The sequence below is a fragment of the Biomphalaria glabrata genome, chromosome 1, assembly GCF_947242115.1.
Source record: "Biomphalaria glabrata chromosome 1, xgBioGlab47.1, whole genome shotgun sequence".
NCBI classification, from domain to species: Eukaryota; Metazoa; Mollusca; class Gastropoda; family Planorbidae; genus Biomphalaria; species Biomphalaria glabrata.
In genome coordinates this window covers 40,147,914-40,173,871 of record NC_074711.1, presented here as the reverse complement: position 1 = coordinate 40,173,871, position 25,958 = coordinate 40,147,914, and the positions used below count along the sequence as shown (strand labels likewise).

General features: G+C 38.1%; 1 protein-coding gene across 1 annotated transcript; it reads left to right on the top strand.

Annotated features, from left to right (window-relative positions):
• Window positions 1-16,051: 16,051 nt before the first annotated feature.
• LOC129924504 (uncharacterized) lies at window positions 16,052-19,452 on the top strand. The gene is made up of 3 exons (XM_056019425.1): window positions 16,052-16,123; window positions 17,663-19,042; window positions 19,144-19,452. Exons 1-3 carry the CDS (start codon window positions 16,052-16,054, stop codon window positions 19,450-19,452), a joined length of 1,761 nt encoding a protein of 586 aa, XP_055875400.1.
• Window positions 19,453-25,958: the final 6,506 nt, after the last annotated feature.

Here is a 25,958-nt window from a genome sequence, read left to right as displayed (position 1 = left end):
CTCAGGTTTCTTCCATTTGGTGAAACCAACTCCAGGTTTGCTCAATGCACTAGATGTCTTTTCTGATGCCTCATAAAACAGAACACATGCAAAACGAAATAGACATCCCAAGTGTGAAGAGAAGAGGAGCCAAGATCGGTTGCAAATTTCTCCTGTTGGAAGCTTTCTAGTGAACCATGATGATGTCAAACTTCGTGATTTATTTTGGGTAAACTCTATTGGAAACAGATACCGTTCATCTTTGTTTTGGAAAAATAAGCACCCTTTAACATAATCTTTGTTTGCAGTTCTTCAGATTAAATTCCAGGCTGGATATATCCGAAGTCTTTGTACTTAATTACAGCTTCTTTCACTTCTGGAGAAATTGAATTTGGAAGACTCGTCATCACTTACTTCAGATGTTTTCTCTGACTGTTGTAAAAGGTGTTCCCGTGGAGTCTTTTCGGCACTACTTCTCTCATCAAGAGACATTTTCACTTCTTCGACTGCTGTATCTTTGTATGAATTATCTGAATAGTGAAACTTTTCTTCGACACATTCATGGTCTCCTTTGTTTTCAGTGCTTTTTCTTCTTAAATGATAAAGTTGATAAAATAAACTACCCTATATACCAAGTTACTTCCTCAGAGTAACACGGCACTAGTCAGCGCTATGGAAGTTACTCTTTGAAATTGAGAGTACCCACGCACGGAAAGTGTTAATAATCTGTCTGGAATACATACAACAGGGTCACTAACTTATATAACAACGTGAAAAGCAAGATTACATGGCAGTGACGTAATTTTTAATTTATTTAAAAACAAATTTCACACTCATTTTGCCCCCCCCCCCTCAAGTGGGGGCGGGGGGGATCTTCAAATTCTCCCCCCTCCTCCCCCTACCCTAGCTACGCCACTGATGACCATGTCACGTGGCTGACGCCTTCCAAAGCTTGACTGAGTGTGAGCATGCGTGTGTGTGTGTGTGTGTGCTGTCATTGTTCGCCTGGCCCCTAGACACCACTACCATTAATGAAAAAAGGTAGAGGGCTGACCAATGGATAATCCTCCCAGCCTTTTTCTCGTGTCGGTAAAAACTCACCTAGTTTGGCAGCCTCCCAGGCAAAACATCAAATAATCAGAAATGCTTTGGCAAAGAGAACCTCGTTGCATGCCTAGTCGCAATGAGTCTTTTAAATTAGACTGCAAATATATAGATCTAATAGTAAAGAGTTTAATGTCATATTTGTGAAGGAGTGTTACATCATATGGGAAATATTGCAAAACATACTGTAAATATTAAAAGACTTTGTCAATATTGTAGATATTGCACCCATTGTAAATACTACATATTGAAAATATTGGACACTTATAAATAATTCACAATCTGTAAGCTTTCGTTATCTATAAAACACAAATCTGAAGTAAAATTCTCACCTATTGTCAAAACACTCTTACTTAAGAAAAATAAAAGTTGTTATTCTTGCCAGGACATTTTACTGTCAAACAATTATCATGACATCCTTCACTCAAGAAATAACGGGACATCCCCCCCCCCCCCCAAAAAAAAAAAAAAAGCAATTATCCTTCAATTTAGCAATTATCATGATATCCTCCACTCAAGCAATTATTATGACAAACATCACTCAAGCAATTATCATGACATCCTTCACTCAAGCAATTATTATGACTTCCTTCACTCAAGCAATTATTATGACATCCTTCAGTCAAGCAATTATCAGAACATCCTTCACTTAAGTAATTATCAGAACATCCTTCACTCACTCAAACAATTATCATGATATCCTTCACTCAAGCAATTATCAGAACATCATTCACGTAAGCAATTATTACTACATCTTACTGTCAATCAATCATCAGGACATCCTAAGGTCAATTAATCATATGTACATCATACAAAAGAAATAATTGTAAAATAAGGTTTCTAATATTAACTCTACTACTATCATTTGTTGGATTTATATCTGTTTAAGTGGTGCTGCATTTTTCTACATTGAAATATGACTTGACATAGTGTAAGTTGGCCTCCTTCAGTCGTAGAGCGACTATGGTTCATCTCGAACATTTTTGTATGTGATTGTGTAGCACTGTTTAGGAGAGACACTCCTGCCCAGTTATATTTATATTTTGCCAACAAATGTATCTTGTATAAAACAGTTAGTAGGCCTACTCTTCATTACATTTACTTGTGTTGGGAAGGAAGGGAGATCCCATGATTAGTGAAAGTTAAATAGAATCTCGGGCCTAATCTATAGAAATGAAATTAGATAACATCACAGGATTATATAAATGTTGGTAAAATTTTATCTGCTTTTGAAAACAGGCCATTAAAAAAACAACATAAAAAGCTATTGTTTGTTGTGCACAGGAAGTAATCTCCATCTAATCAGAATCTCCAACTTCTATGTAAAATAAAATGCGTAGGCCCACCAGTTAAGCTCCAAGCCACTGCCACTAATTAATGAATCAAAGAATATCAGTTGGCCACACACCAGACACAGCATGCCAGGTGACATTATTGGTGTGATTATTAAATAATTAATGAAGCTATCGTTTACATCTGGTAAAATAGTTTCTAGTTTTACCTTTTTTTTTTCAAAAAAAGTTTACTGGTGAGCTATTGTTTTTGATATTTAAATTTAGAAAAAAAGAAGAAATTTTATATAAAATGTATAAAGATAAATAATCAAAATATAGATCTACGTGGTTAACCGTCGTTAACTGTCGTCCCGGGTTCAAACCCTGCCCTGCCATCCCCCACCGCCAAGCCGAAGGTTTGGATTACGATGTAATATTCTTGAATTTTGATGGAAAATCCAAAAATCTAAAACCTATTACACAAAACAAAACAAAAGATAAGGATATGTTGTAAGTAGGGAAACACTTAAACAAAAGATAAGGATATGTTGTAAGTAGGGAAACACTTTTTCATATCAATACGAACAACGTATAAAAAAGCCATTTTTGATTCACTTTTCATTCCTCACTAAGTTTTAGTCTCACTAATTTAGAGATGTCTTGGTATGATGAGTTCAAAGACGAGTGCAGTATTTTACGTGGCCTACATATTTTGTCACACATGACGCAAACAGAGCCGCTGCAAACACTAACAGCCATTCATTTGATACCAAAAAGAACAAAACAAAAAGTCCTTGGTTTGGACAAAGACGGCTAGAGGAGAAGTTTAACAAACATAAGTTGGGGTTAAATTGTGTTTCAAATTAATGAGTATTAGAATATTGCTATGATTTACCGAGCTTAAAGAAAGGTCAACTAAAATTAAACAAGATATTGTGATCATTCATTGGATATAAGATGTTAACTAAAAATATTTGTTTTAAAAATATTGTTTTTAAAATGTACAAATGTACTCCCAATAACTTATTTAAGTTAGAAGTTGTTTTTTTTAAAGTATCATTATAATGCAAATAGTTCATTTATTTCACGGTTGACTAGTTAAAAAAAGGAAATTCAGAGTTATAAAAAAAAAAAAAAGAATTTAAAAAAGAAATAATTATTTGTTGACATTTCTCTGGGTGTGAAGGTGTTTGGAAAAATCCGTTGAGTCTGCAAAAGTCATTTCACTTAATGTGTTAAAAGGCAACGTGTTGTCAAGTGAGAGAAAAACTCTTTCAATTATGAAGCTCTAACTGCTTTCGCAGGGGGAAGTGGGGCAGCCTGCTGATTCTTACACAACTCGTTGTAAAGTAGGTAAAGGTGAGCGCTGATTGAAAAGTCTTTAAATTATTGAAAGGGTAGATCTTTGAGAGTTGATGGGAAGTGATGTTTCTGAGTTGATGGGAAGTGATGTTTCTGCTAGGAGATGTTTATACAAAACAGACTACGTATATTCATGATTAGTTCCCCCAAAACTATGCACTGTAGATTCATAGCTATTTCCAATATAAACAAACATTTCGTTTGATTGTTAAGTTGAAAAGAACAAAAATGAAGTAAGTAGAACGGTTAATTTCCTAAGGAGTTGGTCACTGAAAGATTTGAATTCAATATCGTCATCTACACACGTGTATAATTTCTTGACGTAGTCTATGAAGAAGTGAAAGCTGAGCAGGTCATAATGTAAGACATGATTATCACAGGACCCACTAGCAAGAGTCCATCTTCAAGGCACAGTGGAGGGAGCACGAGGAAACGGTCGTCCAAAGACAATCTGGCTGGATCCAGGTAAAAGAATAAACCAACATCTCTCTTGATAAGAACAGCTGCTGAACGAAAAGAGAGGAGGGATTTGGTGACGCAAACTGTCACAGCACTCCTACAACGTACTGTCACAGCACCCCTACGACGTGCTGTCAAAGCACCCCTACAACGTACTGTCACAGCATCCCTACAACGTACTGTCAAAGCACCCCTACAACGTACTGTCACAGCACTCCTACAAGGTACTGTCACAGCATCCCTACAACGTACTGTCAAAGCACCCCTACAACGTACTGTCAAAGCACCCCTACAACGTACTGTCACAGCACCCCTAGAACGTACTTTCACAGCACCCCTACAACGTACTGTCACAGCACTCCTACAACGTACTGTCACAGCACCACTACGACGTGCTGTCAAAGCACTCCTACAACGTACTGTCACAGCACCCCTACGACGTGCTGTCAAAGCACCCCTACAACGTACTGTCAAAGCACCCCTACAACGTACTGTCACAGCACCCCTACAACGTACTGTCAAAGCACCCCTACAACGTACTGTCACAGCACCCCTACGACGTACTGTCAAAGCACCCCTACAACGTACTGTCACAGCACCACTACGACGAACTGTCACAGCACCACTACGACGTGCTGTCAAAGCACCACTACGACGAACTGTCACAGCACCACTACAACGTACTGTCACAACACCCCTACAAGGAACTGTCACAGCACACCTACGACGAACTGTCACAGCATCCCTTCGACGAACTGTCACAGCACCTCTACGACGAGCTGTCACAGCACCCCTACGACGAACTGTCACAGCATCCCTACGACGAACTGTCACAGCACCACTTCGACGAAAGTCAAGGGAAAGATGATGATGATTAGTCACAAAATACGAACTTTGACAATCTACTTCTAAATAACTTTAAATGGAGGGGGAGACTTACTTTTCGAAAGATAAAAAAACAACTTAAAAACGTAAAACGCAGACATGAATAATAAGTTAAATAACACCTTCAACATTTAGAGAAACACGAGCCTTACATGGTGACATTTCATTGAATGTAATATAAAATAATTGGTTAAAACGTAATCCTACTTTATTTTGAATAGAAAATGTCCTACTCCTATCCCTTTTTTACAAAGCTTATCTCAACTCACTCAATCTGTCTGATACAAAGTTTGTAAACATTATTTCTCCTTCATCTCGGATCAAGCGGAAATTTCGCACAATTATTTCTTTTACCTGAATACACAAGAGTCAAGAAAACAAAAATTAACCAATTAGTTGATTAAGTAATGGTAATTAATTATTTTGTTTGGTATCGAAAGTAATGTACTTGACTAATGTGGTGGTATATGTTCAATAAGTCCTCTTTATACTTTGTAGAGAAAAATAGGTCGCCGCTTTAAAGTTTTAAACTAACAATATATACCTATAAAATCTTCTAATGTTATAAGCACTTCGCTAGCACAGTGGTTAGTGTGTTGGCTTGAGGTAGTTTAAGGAGGCTTGATTCCTCGAGTTCGAATCCAAGGTCGTTCAACTTTTTAAAAAAATGCATTTAAAAAGCGATCACGGTAACATTGACACAGATATTCTCCTCTTCTCTCCCCCCCCCTTTCCGACCCCTTGTTCCTTTTTTTTCTTGTAGGGAAAATGCAGATCTTTGTTATTAAAGGACAAACTAAAGTAATCACAACTATCAGGCAATGCACCTGAATCAAGAAAACATTTTTAAAAAGGTCAATTTAACTCCGCTTTGTCGATGCTATATGTAGATATATTTGAATAAGAGCTTTATTTCTGTTTCATGCACTGATTTCATCAAGTTGTTTGAAGGTATCTTCAACGGAGCCAGTGTCTCCAAGTAAAATACTCTCGATTCTTCCTACAGCTCTCATATTTCGTTCAGACTTGTCTGACCTTTTTATTAGATCTCAACATTTTTACTTCTGTCTTGCTTGCTAGATTATCTTTTCCTATCTGTCGTATTCAACAACCCTAAAAGACAAGGTTTACCTTGCAGGGGAAAAACAACTGAATAGACAGCACAGTCTTGCCGTGAGACTAGATGACCACATGAAACACAACTCGACCCCGGTTAACGAGGGTGTCATGTGGACATCACAACGACCAGACACCTTTACTTTGCCCCAACTAATGTTAATGTCAGGTACTCATTAGAGGTGGGTGGAATCAGAGGCGCCCTAAAGATATCGAAATTGAAAATCTCAGTCTTCACCAGGATTCGAACCCGGGACCCCTCGGTTCGGAAGCCAAGCGCTTTACCACTTAGCCACCGCACTTTAGAAGATGTTCAATAAATTAAAAATCTGGAATAAAATTTTACCCCCCCCCCCCCACCAACCAGGTTATTGAATCTAATTAGTTAATCTATCACTGTTTACGCCCATGAGATGGGGGGGGGAGAGGAAAGGGGGGAAACAGCAAACAGGATCTGTTCATGTGACCAATGGCTAAACTTTGATAAATTATCCAAAAGTTATAACGTCCAGCTCTCGGACAACTTTGATGGATTATTCTATGTTTGTTTTTATCCATGAACTTGAGGTCATTTTATCTCCCCTTCCCTTTTTCTCTGTAAGCCAGTCCAATATCGAAGTTTCTATCACAATAACGCTATCCCTGTGGAGGACCAACATTTCACTAGGAGGACATTGTACAAAATAAAAATTTTACATATTACTTTTTGTAAGTTCTATATGTTAAAAATTTTCAACATGAATAAATGAAGCTTTTTCCCCCCAGGAATTCAGATCTAGAGATTTAAATGGACAAATGCTTTATTCTTTTCACAGGATAGCAAACTTTTTGTACACCTCTTTGAGTCAAAAGGAGAGAAATGGTTAAAACTTTTAAAGATAATTCCATGAGAGTAAAAGACCCAGCTCAGACCGCTGTAGGAAGATGTACCCACTGAAAGGAACAGACCCAGCTCAGACCGCTGTAGGAAGATGTACCCACTGAAAGGAACAGACCCAGCTCAGACCGCTGTAGGAAGATGTACCCACTGAAAGGAACAGACCCAGCTCAGACCGCTGTAGAAAGATGTACCCACTGAAAGGAACAGACCCAGCTCAGACCGCTGTAGGAAGATGTACCCACTGAAAGGAACAGACCCAGCTCAGACCGCTGTAGGAAGATATATCCACTGAAAGGAACAGACCCAGCTCAGACCGCTGTAGGAAGATATATCCACTGAAAGGAACAGACCCAGCTCAGACCGCTGTAGGAAGATATATCCACTGAAAGGAATATTTGTAGCCAGAGAAGTGATTACATTATTTGTCTCTTGCCTTTAAATACATTTTAATCATAAATAATAAACATTTTCTTCATAAAAAAACTTATCATTTCAGATATTTCGGGAAACTTCTTTAAAAAAATGTCACTCGAGAATATTTTAAAATGTGTTTTGTGAGATGAATGTCTAACGTTTGTGTAATTAAAATATAGAGGTCAGGTTTTTTTTTTCTCCTGATAAAAAACAAATCAATTAAAAACAAAATATTTTTTAACTATTTTTAATCAAGCTCATGGCAAAGTTGATCTAATGTTCCATGGAGATGTATGAGCAACAGCCAATGAAACGTGATTAAAATATAAATTAACATTTGTTAACATTACAAATGTCTACACTTGATTACATCATGTCTACATCTTGTTGTATGTCTGTATTATCATATTATGTCTACTTCTTTCATTTCAATCGTGTCTACATCTTGTCTACATCTTGTCTACATCTTGTCTACATCTTGTCTACATCTTGTCTACATCTTGTCATCTTGTCTACATCTTGTCTACATCTTGTCATCTTGTCTACATCTTGTCTACATCTTGTCCACATCTTGTCTACATCTTGTCTACATCTTGTCTACATCTTGTCTACATCTTGTCATCTTGTCTACATCTTGTCCACATCTTGTCTACATCTTGTCTACATCTTGTCCACATCTTGTCTACATCTTGTCCACATCTTGTCTACATCTTGTCTACATCTTGTCTACATCTTGTCCACATCTTGTCTACATCTTGTCTACATCTTGTCTACATCTTGTCTACATCTTGTCCACATCTTGTCTACATCTTGTCATCTTGTCTACATCTTGTCTACATCTTGTCTACATCTTGTCTACATCTAGTCATCTTGTCCACATCTTGTCTACATCTTGTCTACATCTTGTCTACATCTTGTCCACATCTTGTCTACATCTTGTCTACATCTTGCCCACATCTTGTCTACATCTTGTCCACATCTTGTCTACATCTTGTCTACATCTTGTCTACATCTTGTCTACATCTTGTCATCTTGTCCACATCTTGTCTACATCTAGTCTACATCTTGTCATCTTGTCTACATCTTGTCCACATCTTGTCATCTTGTCTACATCTTGTCTACATCTTGTCCACATCTTGTCCACATCTTGCCCACATCTTGTCCACATCTTGTCTACATCTTGTCTACATCTTGTCTACATCTTGTCATCTTGTCTACATCTTGTCCACATCTTGTCTACATCTTGTCTACATCTTGTCTACATCTTGTCATCTTGTCTACATCTTGTCCACATCTTGTCTACATCTTGTCTACATCTTGTCCACATCTTGTCTACATCTTGTCTACATCTAGTCTACATCTTGTCTACATCTTGTCTATATCTTGTCTACATCTTGTCATCTTGTCTACATCTTGTCCACATCTTGTCATCTTGTCTACATCTTGTCCACATCTTGTCCACATCTTGTCCACATCTTGTCCACATCTTGTCTACATCTTGTCATCTTGTCTACATCTTGTCCACATCTTGTCCACATCTTGTCTACATCTTGTCTACATCTTGTCTACATCTTGTCTACATCTTGTCATCTTGTCTACATCTTGTACACATCTTGTCCACATCTTGTCTACATCTTGTCTACATCTTGTCTACATCTTGTCTACATCTTGTCATCTTGTCTACATCTTGTCCACATCTTGTCTACATCTTGTCATCTTGACTACATCTTGTCTACATCTTGTCTACATCTTGTCTACATCTTGTCATCTTGTCCACATCTTGTCTACATCTTGTCTACATCTTGTCCACATCTTGTCTACATCTTGTCTACATCTTGTCTACATCTTGTCTACATCTTGTCATCTTGTCCACATCTTGTCTACATCTAGTCTACATCTTGTCATCTTGTCTACATCTTGTCCACATCTTGTCCACATCTTGTCATCTTGTCTACATCTTGTCTACATCTTGTCCACATCTTGTCCACATCTTGCCCACATCTTGTCCACATCTTGTCTACATCTTGTCTACATCTTGTCTACATCTTGTCATCTTGTCTACATCTTGTCCACATCTTGTCTACATCTTGTCTACATCTTGTCATCTTGTCTACATCTTGTCCACATCTTGTCTACATCTTGTCTACATCTTGTCCACATCTTGTCTACATCTTGTCTACATCTAGTCTACATCTTGTCGTCTTGTCTACATCTTGTTTTCATCTTGTCCACATCTTGTCTACATCTTGTCTACATCTTGTCCACATCTTGTCTACATCTTGTCCACATCTTGTCTACATCTTGTCTACATCTTGTCTACATCTTGTCTACATCTTGTCATCTTGTCTACATCTTGTGTACATCTTGTCTACATCTTGTCCACATCTTGTCTACATCTTGTCTACATCTTGTCTACATCTTGTCCACATCTTGTCTACATCTTGTCTACATCTTGTCTACATCTTGTCATCTTGTCTACATCTTGTCTACATCTTGTCCACATCTTGTCTACATCTTGTCATCTTGTCTACATCTTGTCTACATCTTGTCATCTTGTCTACATCTTGTCTACATCTTGTTTACATCTTGTCCACATCTTGTCATCTTGTCTACATGTTGTCTACATCATGTCATCTTGTCTACATCTTGTCTACATCTTGTCATCTTGTCTACATCCTGTCTACATCTTGTCCACATCTTGTCTACATTTTGTACATATCTTGTCTACATCTTGTCTACATCTTGTCTACATCTTGTCCACATCTTGTCTACATCTTGTCTACATCTTGTCATCTTGTCTACATCTTTTCATCTTGTCTACATCTAATCATCCTGTCTACATCTTGTCTACATCTTGTTCACATCTTGTCAACATCTTATCTACATCTTGTTATCTTGTCTACATCTTGTCCACATCTTGTCTACATCTTGTCTACATTTTTGTCAACATCTTGTCTACATCTTGTCTACATCTTGTCCACATCTTGTCTACATCTTGTCTACATCTTGTCTACATCTTGTCATCTTGTCTACATCTTGTCTACATCTTGTCCACATCTTGTCTACATCTTGTCATCTTGTCTACATCTTGTCTACATCTTGTCATCTTGTCTACATCTTGTCTACATCTTGTTTACATCTTGTCCACATCTTGTCATCTTGTCTACATGTTGTCTACATCATGTCATCTTGTCTACATCTTGTCTACATCTTGTCATCTTGTCTACATCCTGTCTACATCTTGTCCACATCTTGTCTACATTTTGTACATATCTTGTCTACATCTTGTCTACATCTTGTCTACATCTTGTCCACATCTTGTCTACATCTTGTCTACATCTTGTCATCTTGTCTACATCTTTTCATCTTGTCTACATCTAATCATCCTGTCTACATCTTGTCTACATCTTGTTCACATCTTGTCAACATCTTATCTACATCTTGTTATCTTGTCTACATCTTGTCCACATCTTGTCTACATCTTGTCTACATTTTTGTCAACATCTTGTCTACATCTTGTCATCTTGTCAACATCTTGTCAAGATCTTGTCAACATCTTGTCTACATCTTGCCTACATCTTGTCATCTTGTCTACATCTTGTCCACAATCTTGTCTACATCTTGTCTACATCTTGTCCACATCTTGTCTACATCTTGTCTACATCTTGTCATCTTGTCTACATCTTGTCTACATCTTGTCTACATCTTGCCCACATCTTGTCTACATCTTTTCTACATCTTTTCTACATCTTGCCCACATCTTGTCTACATCTTGCCCACATCTTGTCTACATCTTGTCTACATCTTGCCCACATCTTGTCTACATCTTGTCTACATCTTGTCTACATCTTGCCCACATCTTGTCTACATCTTGTCTACATCTTGTCCACATCTTGTCTACATCTTGTCTACATCTTGTCCACATCTTGTCTACATCTTGTCTACATCTTGTCATCTTGTCTACATCTTGTCTACATCTTGTCATCTTGTCTACATCTTGTCTACATCTTGTCATCTTGTCTACATCTTGTCGACATCTTGTCTACATCTTGTCCACATCTTGTCTACATTATGTATATATCCTCTCTATTCTGTCTATAACACTTCCAGTTTCCTCTGTTCCCATGAAAATAAAAGCCATGAGAGAAGTATTCAATTCAAATCTCTAACAAACTTGTCCACTGGTTCACGCTAACCTCGTTGAAAACAACTTCCTATATAAGATCCTCTGTTTGATTCAAAGTTGGCAATGAAATGTAGTTGAAATTTAAAAAAAGGCTAATTACAGACGGTTTCAATTGTAATATGACATCAAAGTATCAGGCCTGGGGCAATCGCATACATGAAAAAATTGACTCGATGTCAAAACAAAAACAAACAAAAAATCTTTAATGTCTGGTAGAATCTAAACAAATCTGAGTGAGACAACTAATATGTCATATGTCTCTTTAGATCTTTACATCAAAATTAAATCTACAAACTTTTTTTTGTCTACGGATTCAGTATCAGTTGTATCATTTTCTAGGTTTATTATAAGCTTGAAAATATTGTCCAAATAGTCATTACGCATACACACACACAAACACACACACATAAACACATAAATACACCAACATCCCTTTGCTTTATAGATGTTTATATATTACGTAGCCTTTAAGATTTTTAATCAAAAAGTTTTTTTTATTCTTATTTTACTTTCTGAGTTCCTGGAGGGTCGTCTGTTAGTCAGATTACTTCTTGCACCTCGAGGTTTTGTTAAGAAAAGGAAAAATGTTTGTTTGTTTTACATGTTTCGGATGTTCCTTCAGAGTTGAAGATAATTACTTCCTAGTCCAAACCTCCCGCAGGACGACGGGGGATGGGAGCGGGCAGGGTTTGAACCCGGGACCATCGATAAATCTGAACGACAGTCCAGCGTGCCAACCGCACGACCAGGCAGCCAAAGTTGTCAATGTCCAGAAAGTTTTAAATTCGTTGAAAGCCAGAAGAATAAAAAGAACACACTGCGTTGTTAATAAAAACCAAAAATACATGAAACAAATTCAAACACATTAAAACATACAAATACATGGAAAATATGCAAATACATGGGAAAAAAACACATAAAAATATATATAGAGAGAGTTCGTCCATCGTGGTTCGATGATGACCACTTTGTCATCCAGGGGGCTGAGGGCATAAAAATATACAAATACGTGGAAAATACTAAAAAAATAAATAAATACAATATAAAAATACATGTAAAATATAGAAATACATGTAAAATATACAAATACGTGTAAAATATAGAAATACATGTAAAATATACAAATACATGTAAAATATAGAAATACATGTAAAATATACAAATACATGTAAAATATAAAAATACATGTAAAATATAGAAATACATGTAAAATATAAAACTACATGTAAAATATAAAACTACATGTAACATATAAAAATAGATGTAAAATATAGAAAGACCTGTAAAAAGAGAATACACTATCCTGACACAATGTCTTGTACACTCTTGCCTAATGCGTTTGATAAGTTTCTTAATTTTACGATAATAATAACAAAGCTTTTCTTCGAGTCCGACGATGAATGAGTGTCACAGCCTGGTATTGTTGTCCAAGGCGTGATGACGCGAATGTCGTGTATGTTGTAGGTACCTCTTCTGGTACAGCTATAATGCTCTTCTTAACTAGATACTTTATTAGACGCACTAGATTTGCAAGTGCGCAACAACACTAGTATACTAAGGTCTCCAACAACAACATCTAGAATTACTGATAAACACACTGGTAGCAGACATGGTTTTATTCCCAGAATAATACACAAAGATATTGGCATCATAAGCCATCACAAACTATGGTCAACAATAATAATCCAATGGAAAGAACAGCATACTACATAATAATTACTCAGTGCTCATACAATATACCTAAGGAGATAATAACGCTCCTCCATCTACAAGAGACATAAAACAACCTCGTGGTCAGTCCCCGACCAAAACCAAATCTCGTGCTGAAAACCGCACGGAATAATTCAGTGACTACTAGTCACCAAATATTACAGGGGTTCTAAAACTGATACATGACAATGAGAAGAACAGTAATTCACGTGGCTACGCAGTCCCGGTTGCGACCTACATATTTTGCCACATCCAGCACAGACATAACCGTAGTCCGGCTGTGGTCGACTTCGATTCTCTTAACTCACTCTTAAGATAATACCAAGTTCTCATATACAAATTAATATCAAGATTTTCAGTAGAAGTTGATAACAAGCTCTTAATCAGACACAAAAGCTAGTGACATGATTTCTAGTATTTAAATGCATAAAAACTCCAACATATATTTTGAATCTAATTAACTTATTGATAGAGAAACAGTGCCCTATTAGTCATATAGGACATGACGTGACAGACTCTAACTTACTGATTAATAAAGAAATATGAGACTATTAAGGTTAAAAAAAGATTAGGCAAGGGCCAATCAGTGTTAATTAAATCGACTACCACTGGATTAGAATAGTTCCAGGGGCATAGGCATATGTATGGAGTCATTAACTATACATGTAGAGAAACTTTTGCGCTTTTAGTTTATATTAGCTTTTTACCATGAATAAGAGAAGTGGAATTTATGTTAGTTTTTTTGTTACTCTTAATAACTGACATTATCTGAATCACTCTCTCATACTCTCTCACATTCTCTTTCTGTCCTTCTAGATGACAGCATCAACTTCAATTAGATCTTTTCTTTCTCTCCCTATCACCATCTTCATTTTTTAGTATTCTCTTTCTATCATTCAATTCCTTCTCTCTCTCTCTCTCTCAGCAGCTCACTGATCACAGTTTTGTTTCCTCTCTCTTTCAATCCTCCTTCCAGTTTCATTGCCTCTCTATTTCTGTTTGATTCTATCCATCTTGACACATCTCTTTGTCACCTCCCCACTTCCTTCCCTTGGTGTGAGCCTTTTTTTTTTTTAATCATTTGCTTTCTTCTATTTTTGTTTGTTTTTTCTGCTTACTCTCTGATGCCTTCATTTCTATATCATGAGCCTACTCTCTCTCTCTCTTTAAGTCTCTCTCTTTCTTTTTCCCGCTCTCTCCGTTCACTTTCTCTTTATCGTGTTGTATTTCTTTTTATTTCTCGTTCTCTGTCTGAATGTTATTCTCTCCCTCTCTCTCCGTCTCTCTATCTCTCTCTTTGCCTTTACACTTTTTCTCTCCCTCCCTCCCTCTCTCTCTCTCTCTCTGTACATAATACAACAAATGTATGTATATTTGACAGGGTGTGTCCTACCAATATGCTAAAATAAAGTTGATTGTTCTCTGACTTTCTGTGTTTTACCAATACACTTTCAACCTGCTTACAAAGGTGTGTCCACACAGAATTAATTTCTACCTCAATATCCCGGTGGCTAGGGTTGGTACCAGTAAATGTGACCATATGGCCGTGATGAGTTGTCCAGCAGACAGAGATATAATAGCAACACGAGAGAGAGAGAGAGAGAAGGGGGGGGGAGAGATAAAAGTTGTGGTCGGACATTGCTTCAGGCTGTGGCTGATTCTGTGTGCTCTGTTCGTCCAGTTGGAAAGTAGCTTTATTCCATCAGTCTTCAGTATTAGGTTTTGTTTTACAATACAGCAGTGGTTTCTCCATCCTATATAGGACATTAAATGTGTGGGCAGGGTCGGGAGGGGGGCTGCATTGTGAAGCTATAGCCTCTCCATCTTCTCTGAACCACCCAGCCACACACACATACACACACATCTCGCCTGCTGTTTAAACAATGAAAATAACAGACGAGAAAGTAAAATACAATCACATGACCCCCTCCCCCCCCCCCTTTTTTTTTTCTAAGAAAAATTGACTTTGGTACAAACCAAACCATGTACGAAAATTTGACCTCACAGCAATCGGCACGAGATAAGAGTGTTCCACTTTCAAAGGAGGAGATTTCATAGAATAAGATGTATAGCCATTTTGTTGTGTGTGTATCTGGTGAACAACATATTGGATAGTCCGCGGATAAACTTTGCATTTAAAAAAAAAGATCAATTTTGTGCATAATCAAATTTCTTCTCTCTGCCGTTTGTAGCATAAACTAAAATCCCTATGGAGGGAGTTTCAAACTCTTATCTCCCAATCTTGATTGTTTTCTTTTATTTCGTTTTTCTTTTGAGCCGCGTATCGCCCCTACATTGCTTCATATGGCTTTCTCTTTTTCTTTTACGTGCTATTCGGTAACTTATTGCTCAGATATTTAGAGCGGATTCTACAAATCAATATGTGATGGCAAAGAGCAGATTTGTGTGATAAACATTACCTAAGACAATTGGTATATGAAAATATTATAAACGGTTAAATATGTAACATATTTAATATGCAAAGCTAACTAACCCCAAATATTACAGTATGTTATAGTTAATATGTCTTAAAATGTAACACATTATGATATGTCACCATTGGCACACAGTATAACAATGTTAATGTAACCAATTTTCCCGGGGACTTCCACAGTATTCACTCTACACTATAAATCAAGACTTGTTGACTCCGGTGAAACACAGATTGTGGAACATTCAATGATGACGACTAAGCCCTCAGAAGTCTTCATCACTTTGTTTTATTGCCCTTTGTTTTGGGTACAAGATATTGATGTAACTAAAAAAAAAATACGGAATTTAAAAAAGGTGACCAAACGACTTTACTTTCCCCAATGTCAGGTACCCATAAGAGTTGGCTGGACTCAGGGGAGTCAATTCTTTACAGTCCCAACATTTAAAATCCCAGTCTTCACCGAGATTCGGTTCGGAAGCCAAGCGCCCTATCACTCAGCCATGACGCCCCCCCTCTCCTCCCTTTTCAGTATATATTAGTGTTGCTTAGTGTTGCTTAGAATGTGGATAAGTGTGATAATGTTGTTTTTCCCCAGTATTGGATGTGTGTGTGTGTGTTTAACATAGTGGGAAAGCACGACCATGCTCACATGCCATTTATTAATTGGACAAGCCATATCACGTGTCTAGTAGAAATAACAAGGTGTCAAATGTTTCCCCTCTTCCATGATGTGATATAAAAAAATATTAGCATGACTCATACATTAGAGATTTTCCCTCATTGTGTATGAATGAATGATGATTTAGATTCATAGTTCACAGCATGGAACAAATATCTCTACTATTCTCACTTCTCGGCCGAATCGGAACATACTGGCTACCTGTTAGTAATCAATATGAAAGAGGACCTGTCGCCGGTTGGGGGCGCAGTTTGATCTTGTGTGACGTCATCGGCTTTGTTCGTCTGCATTTCGATCGCCACGCTTGATGACGCTTCAGCTGTGAGGGGGCTTGCAGCTCTGGCACCATTAAAGTGCGACAAGTAGCCGTTGATACATTTGCTTTGTTACAACGTTAAGTTGATGCCTATGTTGATGTCAGGAACTACAACTGCATCCTCTAAAAAATAGACAAACTTAGTCTTTTTAAGTCTTTTAAATGAGCAGTAGCCATGCTAGACAAATGTATACAGGTTCACGTAGCACTAGACACTGCAGTGTATCTGTGATTTAATGAACTGTAAGTCTTCAGTCATGACTATTGTTTCCTTATGTAAACATAGTTCATTAATGACCGTCGAATTATAAAGACTGGTTTGAAGACAATTATGCTGAAACTAAGATTCTCAAAAATGGAAAAAAAAAAGGGGGGGGGGAGTGATTGAAGTTTTTAAATTAATTTTTTGTAAGGGGCAAATGAAAACAATATTTTAACTTTCATTTAGTTCTAAATCAATGTTTACTTATTAGTTACATAAAGACAACATACCTATCAATACTTACAATTTAAAAAAAAATTGCAACTGAGAGTAATGTCTGCATTTGATTGATTCGAAACCTTTAAAATAAAGGACATTTCAATACTTTCATTTCTTTAGATCCAATTGCAGGAAAACATTTCAATATCGGCCCAAACCACTTCTTTTCTTCTTGAAATGTATCTTGACCTGCGGTCATCTTACAATGAGAAAAGACATCGACCCCGCTGGAGAAGCTTACAGGGCTCCAAAGACCGCCTAGCTGGCAAAGAGGAGGGTCGCGAGAGTCATTTTTTTTTCGTTGGGGGGGGGGGTACACATTGTGCTAGGTCTAAACCACTTTCTAAAACAAATGTGATGTTTTCAATGTCACTGTCTCACAGGCCAACAAATGTGATGTTTTCAATGTCACTGTCTCACAGGCCAACAAATGTGATGTTTTCAATGTCACTGTCTCACAGGCCAACAAATGTGATGTTTTTAATGTCACTGTCTCACAGGCCAACAAATGTGATGTTCTCAATGTCACTGTCTCACAGGCCAACAAATGTGATGTTTTTAATGTCACTGTCTCACAGGCCAACAAATGTGATGTTATCAATGTCACTGTCTCACAGGCCAACAAATGTGATGTTTTTAATGTCACTGTCTCACAGGCCAACAAATGTGATGTTTTTAATGTCACTGTCTCACAGGCCAACAAATGTGATGTTTTTAATGTAACTGTCTCGCAGGCCAACAAATGTGATGTTTTTAATGTCACTGTCTCACAGGCCAACAAATGTGATGTTTTTAATGTAACTGTCTCACAGGCCAACAAATGTGATGTTTTTAATGTCACTGTCTCACAGGCCAACAAATGTGATGTTTTTAATGTCACTGTCTCACAGGCCAACAAATGTGATGTTTTTAATGTCACTGTCTCACAGGCCAACAAATGTGATGTTTTTAATGTCACTGTCTCACAGGCCAACAAATGTGATGTTTTTAATGTCACTGTCTCACAGGCCAACAAATGTGATGTTCTCAATGTCACTGTCTCACAGGCCAACAAATGTGATGTTATCAATGTCACTGTCTCACAGGCCAACAAATGTGATGTTATCAATGTCACTGTCTCACAGGCCAACAAATGTGATGTTTTTAATGTAACTGTCTCACAGGCCAACAAATGTGATGTTTTTAATGTCACTGTCTCACAGGCCAACAAATGTGATGTTTTTAATGTCACTGTCTCACAGGCCAACAAATGTGATGTTTTTAATGTCACTGTCTCACAGGCCAACAAATGTGATGTTTTTAATGTCACTGTCTCACAGGCCAACAAATGTGATGTTTTTAATGTCACTGTCTCACAGGCCAACAAATGTGATGTTTTTAATGTCACTGTCTCACAGGCCAACAAATGTGATGTTTTTAATGTCACTGTCTCACAGGCCAACAAATGTGATGTTTTTAATGTCACTGTCTCACAGGCCAACAAATGTGATGTTTTTAATGTCACTGTCTCACAGGCCAACAAATGTGATGTTTTTAATGTCACTGTCTCACAGGCCAACAAATGTGATGTTTTTAATGTCACTGTCTCACAGGCCAACAAATGTGATGTTTTTAATGTCACTGTCTCACAGGCCAACAAATGTGATGTTCTCAATGTCACTGTCTCACAGGCCAACAAATGTGATGTTTTTAATGTCACTGTCTCACAGGCCAACAAATGTGATGTTATCAATGTCACTGTCTCACAGGCCAACAAATGTGATGTTTTAATGTCACTGTCTCACAGGCCAACAAATGTGATGTTTTTAATGTCACTGTCTCACAGGCCAACAAATGTGATGTTTTTAATGTCACTGTCTCACAGGCCAACAAATGTGATGTTTTTAATGTCACTGTCTCACAGGCCAACAAATGTGATGTTTTTAATGTCACTGTCTCACAGGCCAACAAATGTGATGTTTTTAATGTCACTGTCTCACAGGCCAACAAATGTGATGTTTTTAATGTCACTGTCTCACAGGCCAACAAATGTGATGTTTTTAATGTCACTGTCTCACAGGCCAACAAATGTGATGTTTTTAATGTCGCTGTCTCACAGGCCAATAATTTGTTGTTGGTTTACCAGTGGATGTTTGTGAACAAAACAAGTGTACGAAAGCTCAATAGGTGTTGAAGCGAATTAATGGTTTCCATGACAATTGTTAACTGTAGAGCTGGTTAAAAAAGACAACTATGTGTAAAATTGTTTAGTTTTAATCTGCATTGGACTTTCTGTCAAAACGATTGTTCGCTACGCAATGGTAATTATCAATACGTTAGCACTGTGAAGAGTAGATGTTTTGACATTGCACTTACATAATAGGAACAGCTTATTAATGAAACGCTATTTTACTGACTAGTTGCTCGATTAATAACTCAGTAAATCTGTAATTATAAGACAAAAATTGTAGGTTTTCAAAGTCTTTTTTTTTAAAAAAAAAGCTTATCCAAGGGCAAGAGCTCCACACTTGCAACCATATTTTTCAATAATGTAGAAGCTATCTCATTTTTTTCCATATCAAACAAAACCATTAATTAAAAATAATGTATTGACTTATGGTTAATTTTTCAATTGATTCATGTTTTTCAGGTACAATAAATAGTTGTTTCAAGTTTCAACTTGATCTGAGAATGGGTGTGGAAAAAAAAGTTTTATATATACCAGACAGACAGGCATATGTTTACAGAGCTTAAATCAATTCACTCTGTCTGGTAAAAGTTTGTAAAAGTTATTTCTCAGACACACAATCTCAGATCAGCTGAAATTTTGCACAATTATTTCTTTTACTTGACAACACAAGAATCTATTATAAAAAACAAACCAATTAGTTCATTAACTATTGGTAATTAGTTTGTTTGCTTGATATCCCAAACAAGGAAAAGAAATTGTACTTGAGTGAAGTGGTGGTATAAGATGAATTAGTCCCCTTTTAAAGGTCGCCGCTTTGAGGTAAGTTTGTGACCTACAATCTTCTATTTTCATAGGCCCCTCACAAGAAGAGTGGTAAGTATGTAGCCTTGACAAGGCTTGAGCCATGAGTTCGAATTCAGGTCGTTCCTTCTTTTTAAATAAATGCTTTTAAAAAGCGAATACGGTACAAATTCACCCACCTATCCCCTTCTTTCTCCCCCACCACATTCCACCCTTTCCCAACTGGTCCAGATACATGATTGGATCATAGTGGATTGAGAGAACTGAAAGCATGAAGTAGCGCTCAACAAAAACATTTGGTCAAGACATTTCTAATCGCACAGATTTAGTGTATTTGTCTATTACAAATCTAATGACATAACTGATCTACACTAATTGATACAATTACACTTCGTATGTGCTTTGAAGTTCTTTTTTTCTTCATTCCTTGTATGACCTCCACACTATGATATATGCGCTGTCGAGTGATGCCAAGTTATTTTTTCTAGTTTTTTTTCGGTCATTCACTTCATGAATAATGTAATGTCCATCTACTGTGACGAGAGTCAGACTCCCATGTTACAGAGCCTACGTTTCTAATTATCTATTCATCGTTTGATATGCCTCCATGTCTGCTACTTTGTGATATAAAGATAGGGCAATACACCACAGTATGAAACATTCCAACTTAATGATATTATTCCATTTGTTCGTATGAATCACCTGTTAGTAATTATTGAACGTGGCGACAGCTGTCTGTCCCATAGTAACTTTATCTCAATCAGTTCCATAGTCTGGTCTCGGCGCCATGGTCTCAGTTCGCTTGACACTGGCTCCTCTGACCTTGATTATGACGTCATATCCGGACATGCACATGAACCACGTGATCCATCAAGGTGTAAAGAGGTGATCAAGGGGGAAAAAAAGGAGAGGGGATAGCAGCTTGTCAGCTCACGTGACCTGGGAGATTAAAAAACACAAGAACACAAAGACGACCGGAAATGATTTAACAAATTTTATCACGTGACTAAAACTATTTTGATGTGTTGTCCTCTTCCATCATTTAATTTATTAGTCACGTGATAAAAAGAATGATTGAGTCTCTGATTCGATTCATGACTCACACAGAACCTTTAAAGACTCTTTTTTTATCCATGGCTCAAGTGTTTCAAATCAAATAAACTTTTTTAAAAAAAAGAGCTACTCTTTGTTAAATAAACTATTTGTGAAATAATAACTACTCTTTGTTAAATAAAATATACGCTTTGATAAACTCTTTGTTAAAAAAACTCTTTGTTAAATAAGCTCTTTGTTAAATAAGATCTACTCTTTGTTAAATAAACCCTTTGTTAAATGAACTCTTTGTTAAATAAACTCTTTGTTAAATAAACTCTTTGTTAAATAAGATCTAGGTTCACGGTCAACAAGAAGCAATCAACTGTCACAATTATCAGGGCGGAAAACAATACTTTATTGTCTTGGACGAGTGCAGCTTTACGCACCATAATCAGCCCTCTTAGTGTTGTTCAAACTCATTTTCAAAAAGAAACTTTTTTTTAATTAACGTCGAAACAGGGAAAGGATCATTAATAGCTATAGCTTGATAAAAGTTTGACTACTTAAATAAAACCTAGCCTTTTCTAATAATTTAAACAAAGACGTAATTATAATAATTATTAGAGACACAGTTACTAGATACTTAAACGATGTGGTCATTAGCCGTGAGATTTATAGCAAAAGAATATTCATATTTGACTAGTGTAACACCTTTAGTAAAATCACTAAATTTACAGACACTTCAGGATAGAAGACTAAAAAGTAAAACATTAGCTCATAGAGCACCCGTAATTACTTGCAAATAGAAAAAAAGAAACACAACCTAATAAGATACTCAGAAAGGCAAAAAAAGGGAACATTTCTTATTTCATGTGCTAGGACAAATTCTTACAAATGCTCCTTCTTCACTAGTGTCTTTAGAGGATTGAATTTGTTGCCTGAATCAGCCAGGAAAACCAACAACTTAAAGACATGATTTCTTTATTGACATGGCTATTTATTTCCTGTGCGGTATGAATGCCAGTTTTTTTTTTATGACAATGCTACCCGCTTCCTGTTGTAACTTTGTTTCCAAGTACATTATATGCAGTGTGCCTGGGCAATTCTTAGGATGCTCAGCTAGTGGTGGACTAGAACAAGGGGAGACCAGTCAGTCTAAAGTGTATCGCGTGTTGATGTCCCCCTATCCATGTATCCAGTCCAATGCCAACAATCTGCAAGATGCTCTTTTCAGTGTTCTAGAGTTACACCAAACTGATGGAGTCCCCTACTTCTGCATCTCACTCGAAACCTAGATACCTGACATTTGCAGACGACTGGAACTATTTACTTTCGCTTACTCTACCTTGCAGTCAAGAGCAGTGGCGGAGATTGAGATGGGTGCTACCACAGTTATTTAGTTCAAAATTCTATTTAAATGATACAGGTAAGTCTTTTTATGAAACATACCTCCCCCCCCCTTTATATTTTGTCCACATGTATAATCATAGCGGATAAGATATTTAATGACTTTTATCTTACTTTCAATAGTTGGCGGTATCCACAAAACAAGCTATGCTAACCAATCTCACGGTCCGGTTAGGATAGTAAGTATTGTTTTTACAAAGCTTTTATCAACTGGCTCTGTATGTCTGGTAAAAAGTGTGTACACGTAGTTTCTCCCACACACATTCTCGGATCAAGTTGAATATTCGCACAATTTTTCATTGGTATAGTATTGTTACGAATCTCACTATCCAGGTTCTCTGCAAACTGCACCAGACACCACCAACTTAAAGAACTTGACAACTCAGGGCTCCAAAGTAACGTAACACTTTAATAGTTGAATAAATAACAGCCAATACTGTACAATTGGCAACACGTACACTGTACAAATATCTCTCCGATAACACCGTATCGCCGTATCAACTCTTGCACTGGCCTCTCCGTCTCGTTCCGGGCTTGCACTGGGTTCAACAGTTTAGGACTGACTTCCCACACTAGGCTCGTTGTGTCGGACTCGATGACAGACCAAGATCAAGACGCCAGTCGTCTCAATTGTACTTGACAGTACTCCGCACTGAACCGTCATAATGCTCCGTACAGAACCACACCGTTGAACTGTGCTGTAGTGAACCTTCTGTCGTGAACTCCTTTTCTGAACCGTCTTGACTGCGACACCTCCGCTCTTATATAGGGTCCCTACTGGCCTTCTCGAACCGGACAGAACGCCGCTCGACGTTTCTAGGTGGTCGGATGACTGCAATTCTTGTGACGCTCCTGAGCTCTGTTCACGACGTCGATCCTTCCCGAACCATCATGTTGACACTCGTCTCGGCCGACCATCGTAACTCGTCACGGTTGACCGCTCGTCTAGCTAGCGCTGGCATGGGGCGATTAGCGTCGGCTGACTACACTCACACCACTACCGACATCTGTGCCACCACCAGGTTTATAACACTGCCCCCTCCTTAGATCTGTCCGTCCCGGACAGAATCAACCTCATGACATTGGCTGTGAAGTTTCATCGCTGTAGGTGGGGGTCGATCGGTTGCGGTTGGCTTGCCTCTTGAGCTTGACGGAGCCATCCATGTTGTAGTCAGCAATGGTCACTTCCTTCTTCTTCTCCAATTGGCATTCACCTGGTTGCACGGACGTCGCGCTTTCATCGCCATCCACGTTGAATTCAGAAAACGTTTTCTTCTTCTCCTCCAGTTAGCCTTCATCTGGTTGCATCGATGTCGTGGTCGCATCGCTGTCTTGTCGTTCGGTACTGAGGGAAGCCACTTGACACATGGAGAGGTGTTGGATGTAAGGGCTGGGGATACCAAGATCGTTGGCTAAAAAGGTGACTTCATAGGGCTTTGCGGAGAAGGACTGTAATGGATTTCAAATCCACAGGACAGGGAATGGTGGGACAGGTCATCATCTTCAGCAGTGTCTGGAGGACATTCTCCTGGGACAGGTTGGTAACACTCCACTTCATCTTCGGCCTCAGGCTCCATTCGGCTTTCTTCATCATTATCAGCACCTCTCTCTCTCGTCTCAGTATCGGGCCAATCGCCTGTTGGTTTCAGACCTTGTCGATGGCTTTCATCGTGCAAATGTCCATCAACTTCAACGTCAGGCTTCCTTGGATTCTCCTGACCACCATTAGGACTTTCCTCTCCAGTTTTGGCAGCCTGACCAACGCCTATTGGGTGCCGATCTGGCTGGTATCTTCGGACTTGCAACTGTCTCTCAATGACTTCATCAGGTATTAATGGGTTCTCATGATCACCACCAGGGCTTCTCTAGCTGATCTTAGCATCTGGACGAACGTCTGTAGAGTCCAAGCCTCGCCGGTAGCTTTCATCATGTAAACGTCCCTCAGCAACAGGCTTGTAGGCAAACTCAGCGTTCTCTTGATCTGTCTCTTTCGGCTCCACAAGTCTGTACTCCTTGTTTTCGGATTCACAGGCAGCACCACCTTCATCAGCATTGCCATTGTTACTGCTTATTGATTCACAGCATTGGGTGGGTAATTGTTCAATGCCCAACGATGGTGAATCTCCTTCATCTTTCAAGTCTCCTTGGTCGTACAAGGTTTCTTCCACCACGTCCATAGTTTTCACCACGGGGCTCGTCACTTCCTTCACTGAGGTACCTATCTTTTTAATCTCACTACAGAACTCCTCGGTGTACTTCTTCAATGTCACACTCATCTCGTCTAGCATAGCTGCCATCTGTTCCTGCATGATACTGGTACTGGTGATCTGTTGCGCCATGCTACTGGTGATCTGTTCCAGCAAGTTAGGTTCGACTTCAAAAAGATATGTGTCCGGATCTTCTTTTTCTTCCAAAATGTCTTCTCGGAGGCGTGCTTGTAAAGTTTCCTTGTTTCCACATGCCTTCAGCCTTCGTCCACGGAGTTCTTGCTTCAGTTCTCTAAATTCAAGTTCGTACAGCAGTTTCAGACGAGCCATAGTAGATCCGATCCAATCCGATTCTATCCGATCCCACTTCTGACACTAGTGTTACGAATCTCACTATCCAGGCTCTCTGCAAACTGCACCAGACACCACCAACTTAAAGAACTTGACAACTCAGGGCTCCAAAGTAACGTAACATTTTAATAGTTGAATAAATAACAGCCAATACTGTACAATAGCCCGGAACGAGACGGAGAGGCCAGTGCAAGAGTTGATACGGCGGTACGGTGTTATCGGAGAGATATTTGTACAGTGTACGTGTTGCCTAATTACTAATTTGATACTTTTTTAAATTGATTTATGTATTGTCTTTACTGTTATAAACCTGGTGGTGGCACAGATGTGGGTAGTGGTGTGAGTGTAGTCAGCCGACGCAAATCGCCCCAGGCCAGCGCTAGACGAGTATCAAATTAGTAATTAATTATTTTATTTCACACCACCAAAGGAAAATAATTATTCAGTATTTACAGATATGGCTAAATTTGTTGGGTTTTGTCCTCTCAAATAATTGTGAACACTATTTCCCTCTTGCGCATTCTCCTATCAAGTGGATACTTTAAACAATTAATTATTGTACCAAACAAAACATGAATCAATGAAAAAATATCCAAATAGTCAATTAATTATTGGTAATTCATTATTTTGTTTGATATCGAATAAAGGAAATAACGTGTACATTATTGGTAGCTATAGTTTTAAGGGCGATGTTCTTACCCTTTGAGA

Excerpts from the sequence above, each read along its gene's own strand:
- LOC129924504 (XM_056019425.1), top strand. The coding sequence starts at position 16,052 with ATGACGACTAAGCCCTCAGAAGTCTTCATCACTTTGTTTTATTGCCCT. Across the intron at positions 16,124-17,662 it reads TTTGGGTACAAGATATTGAT|GCCAACAAATGTGATGTTTT; the intron begins GTAACTAAAAAA and ends ACTGTCTCACAG. Across the intron at positions 19,043-19,143 it reads CACAGGCCAACAAATGTGAT|GCCAACAAATGTGATGTTTT; the intron begins GTTTTAATGTCA and ends ACTGTCTCACAG.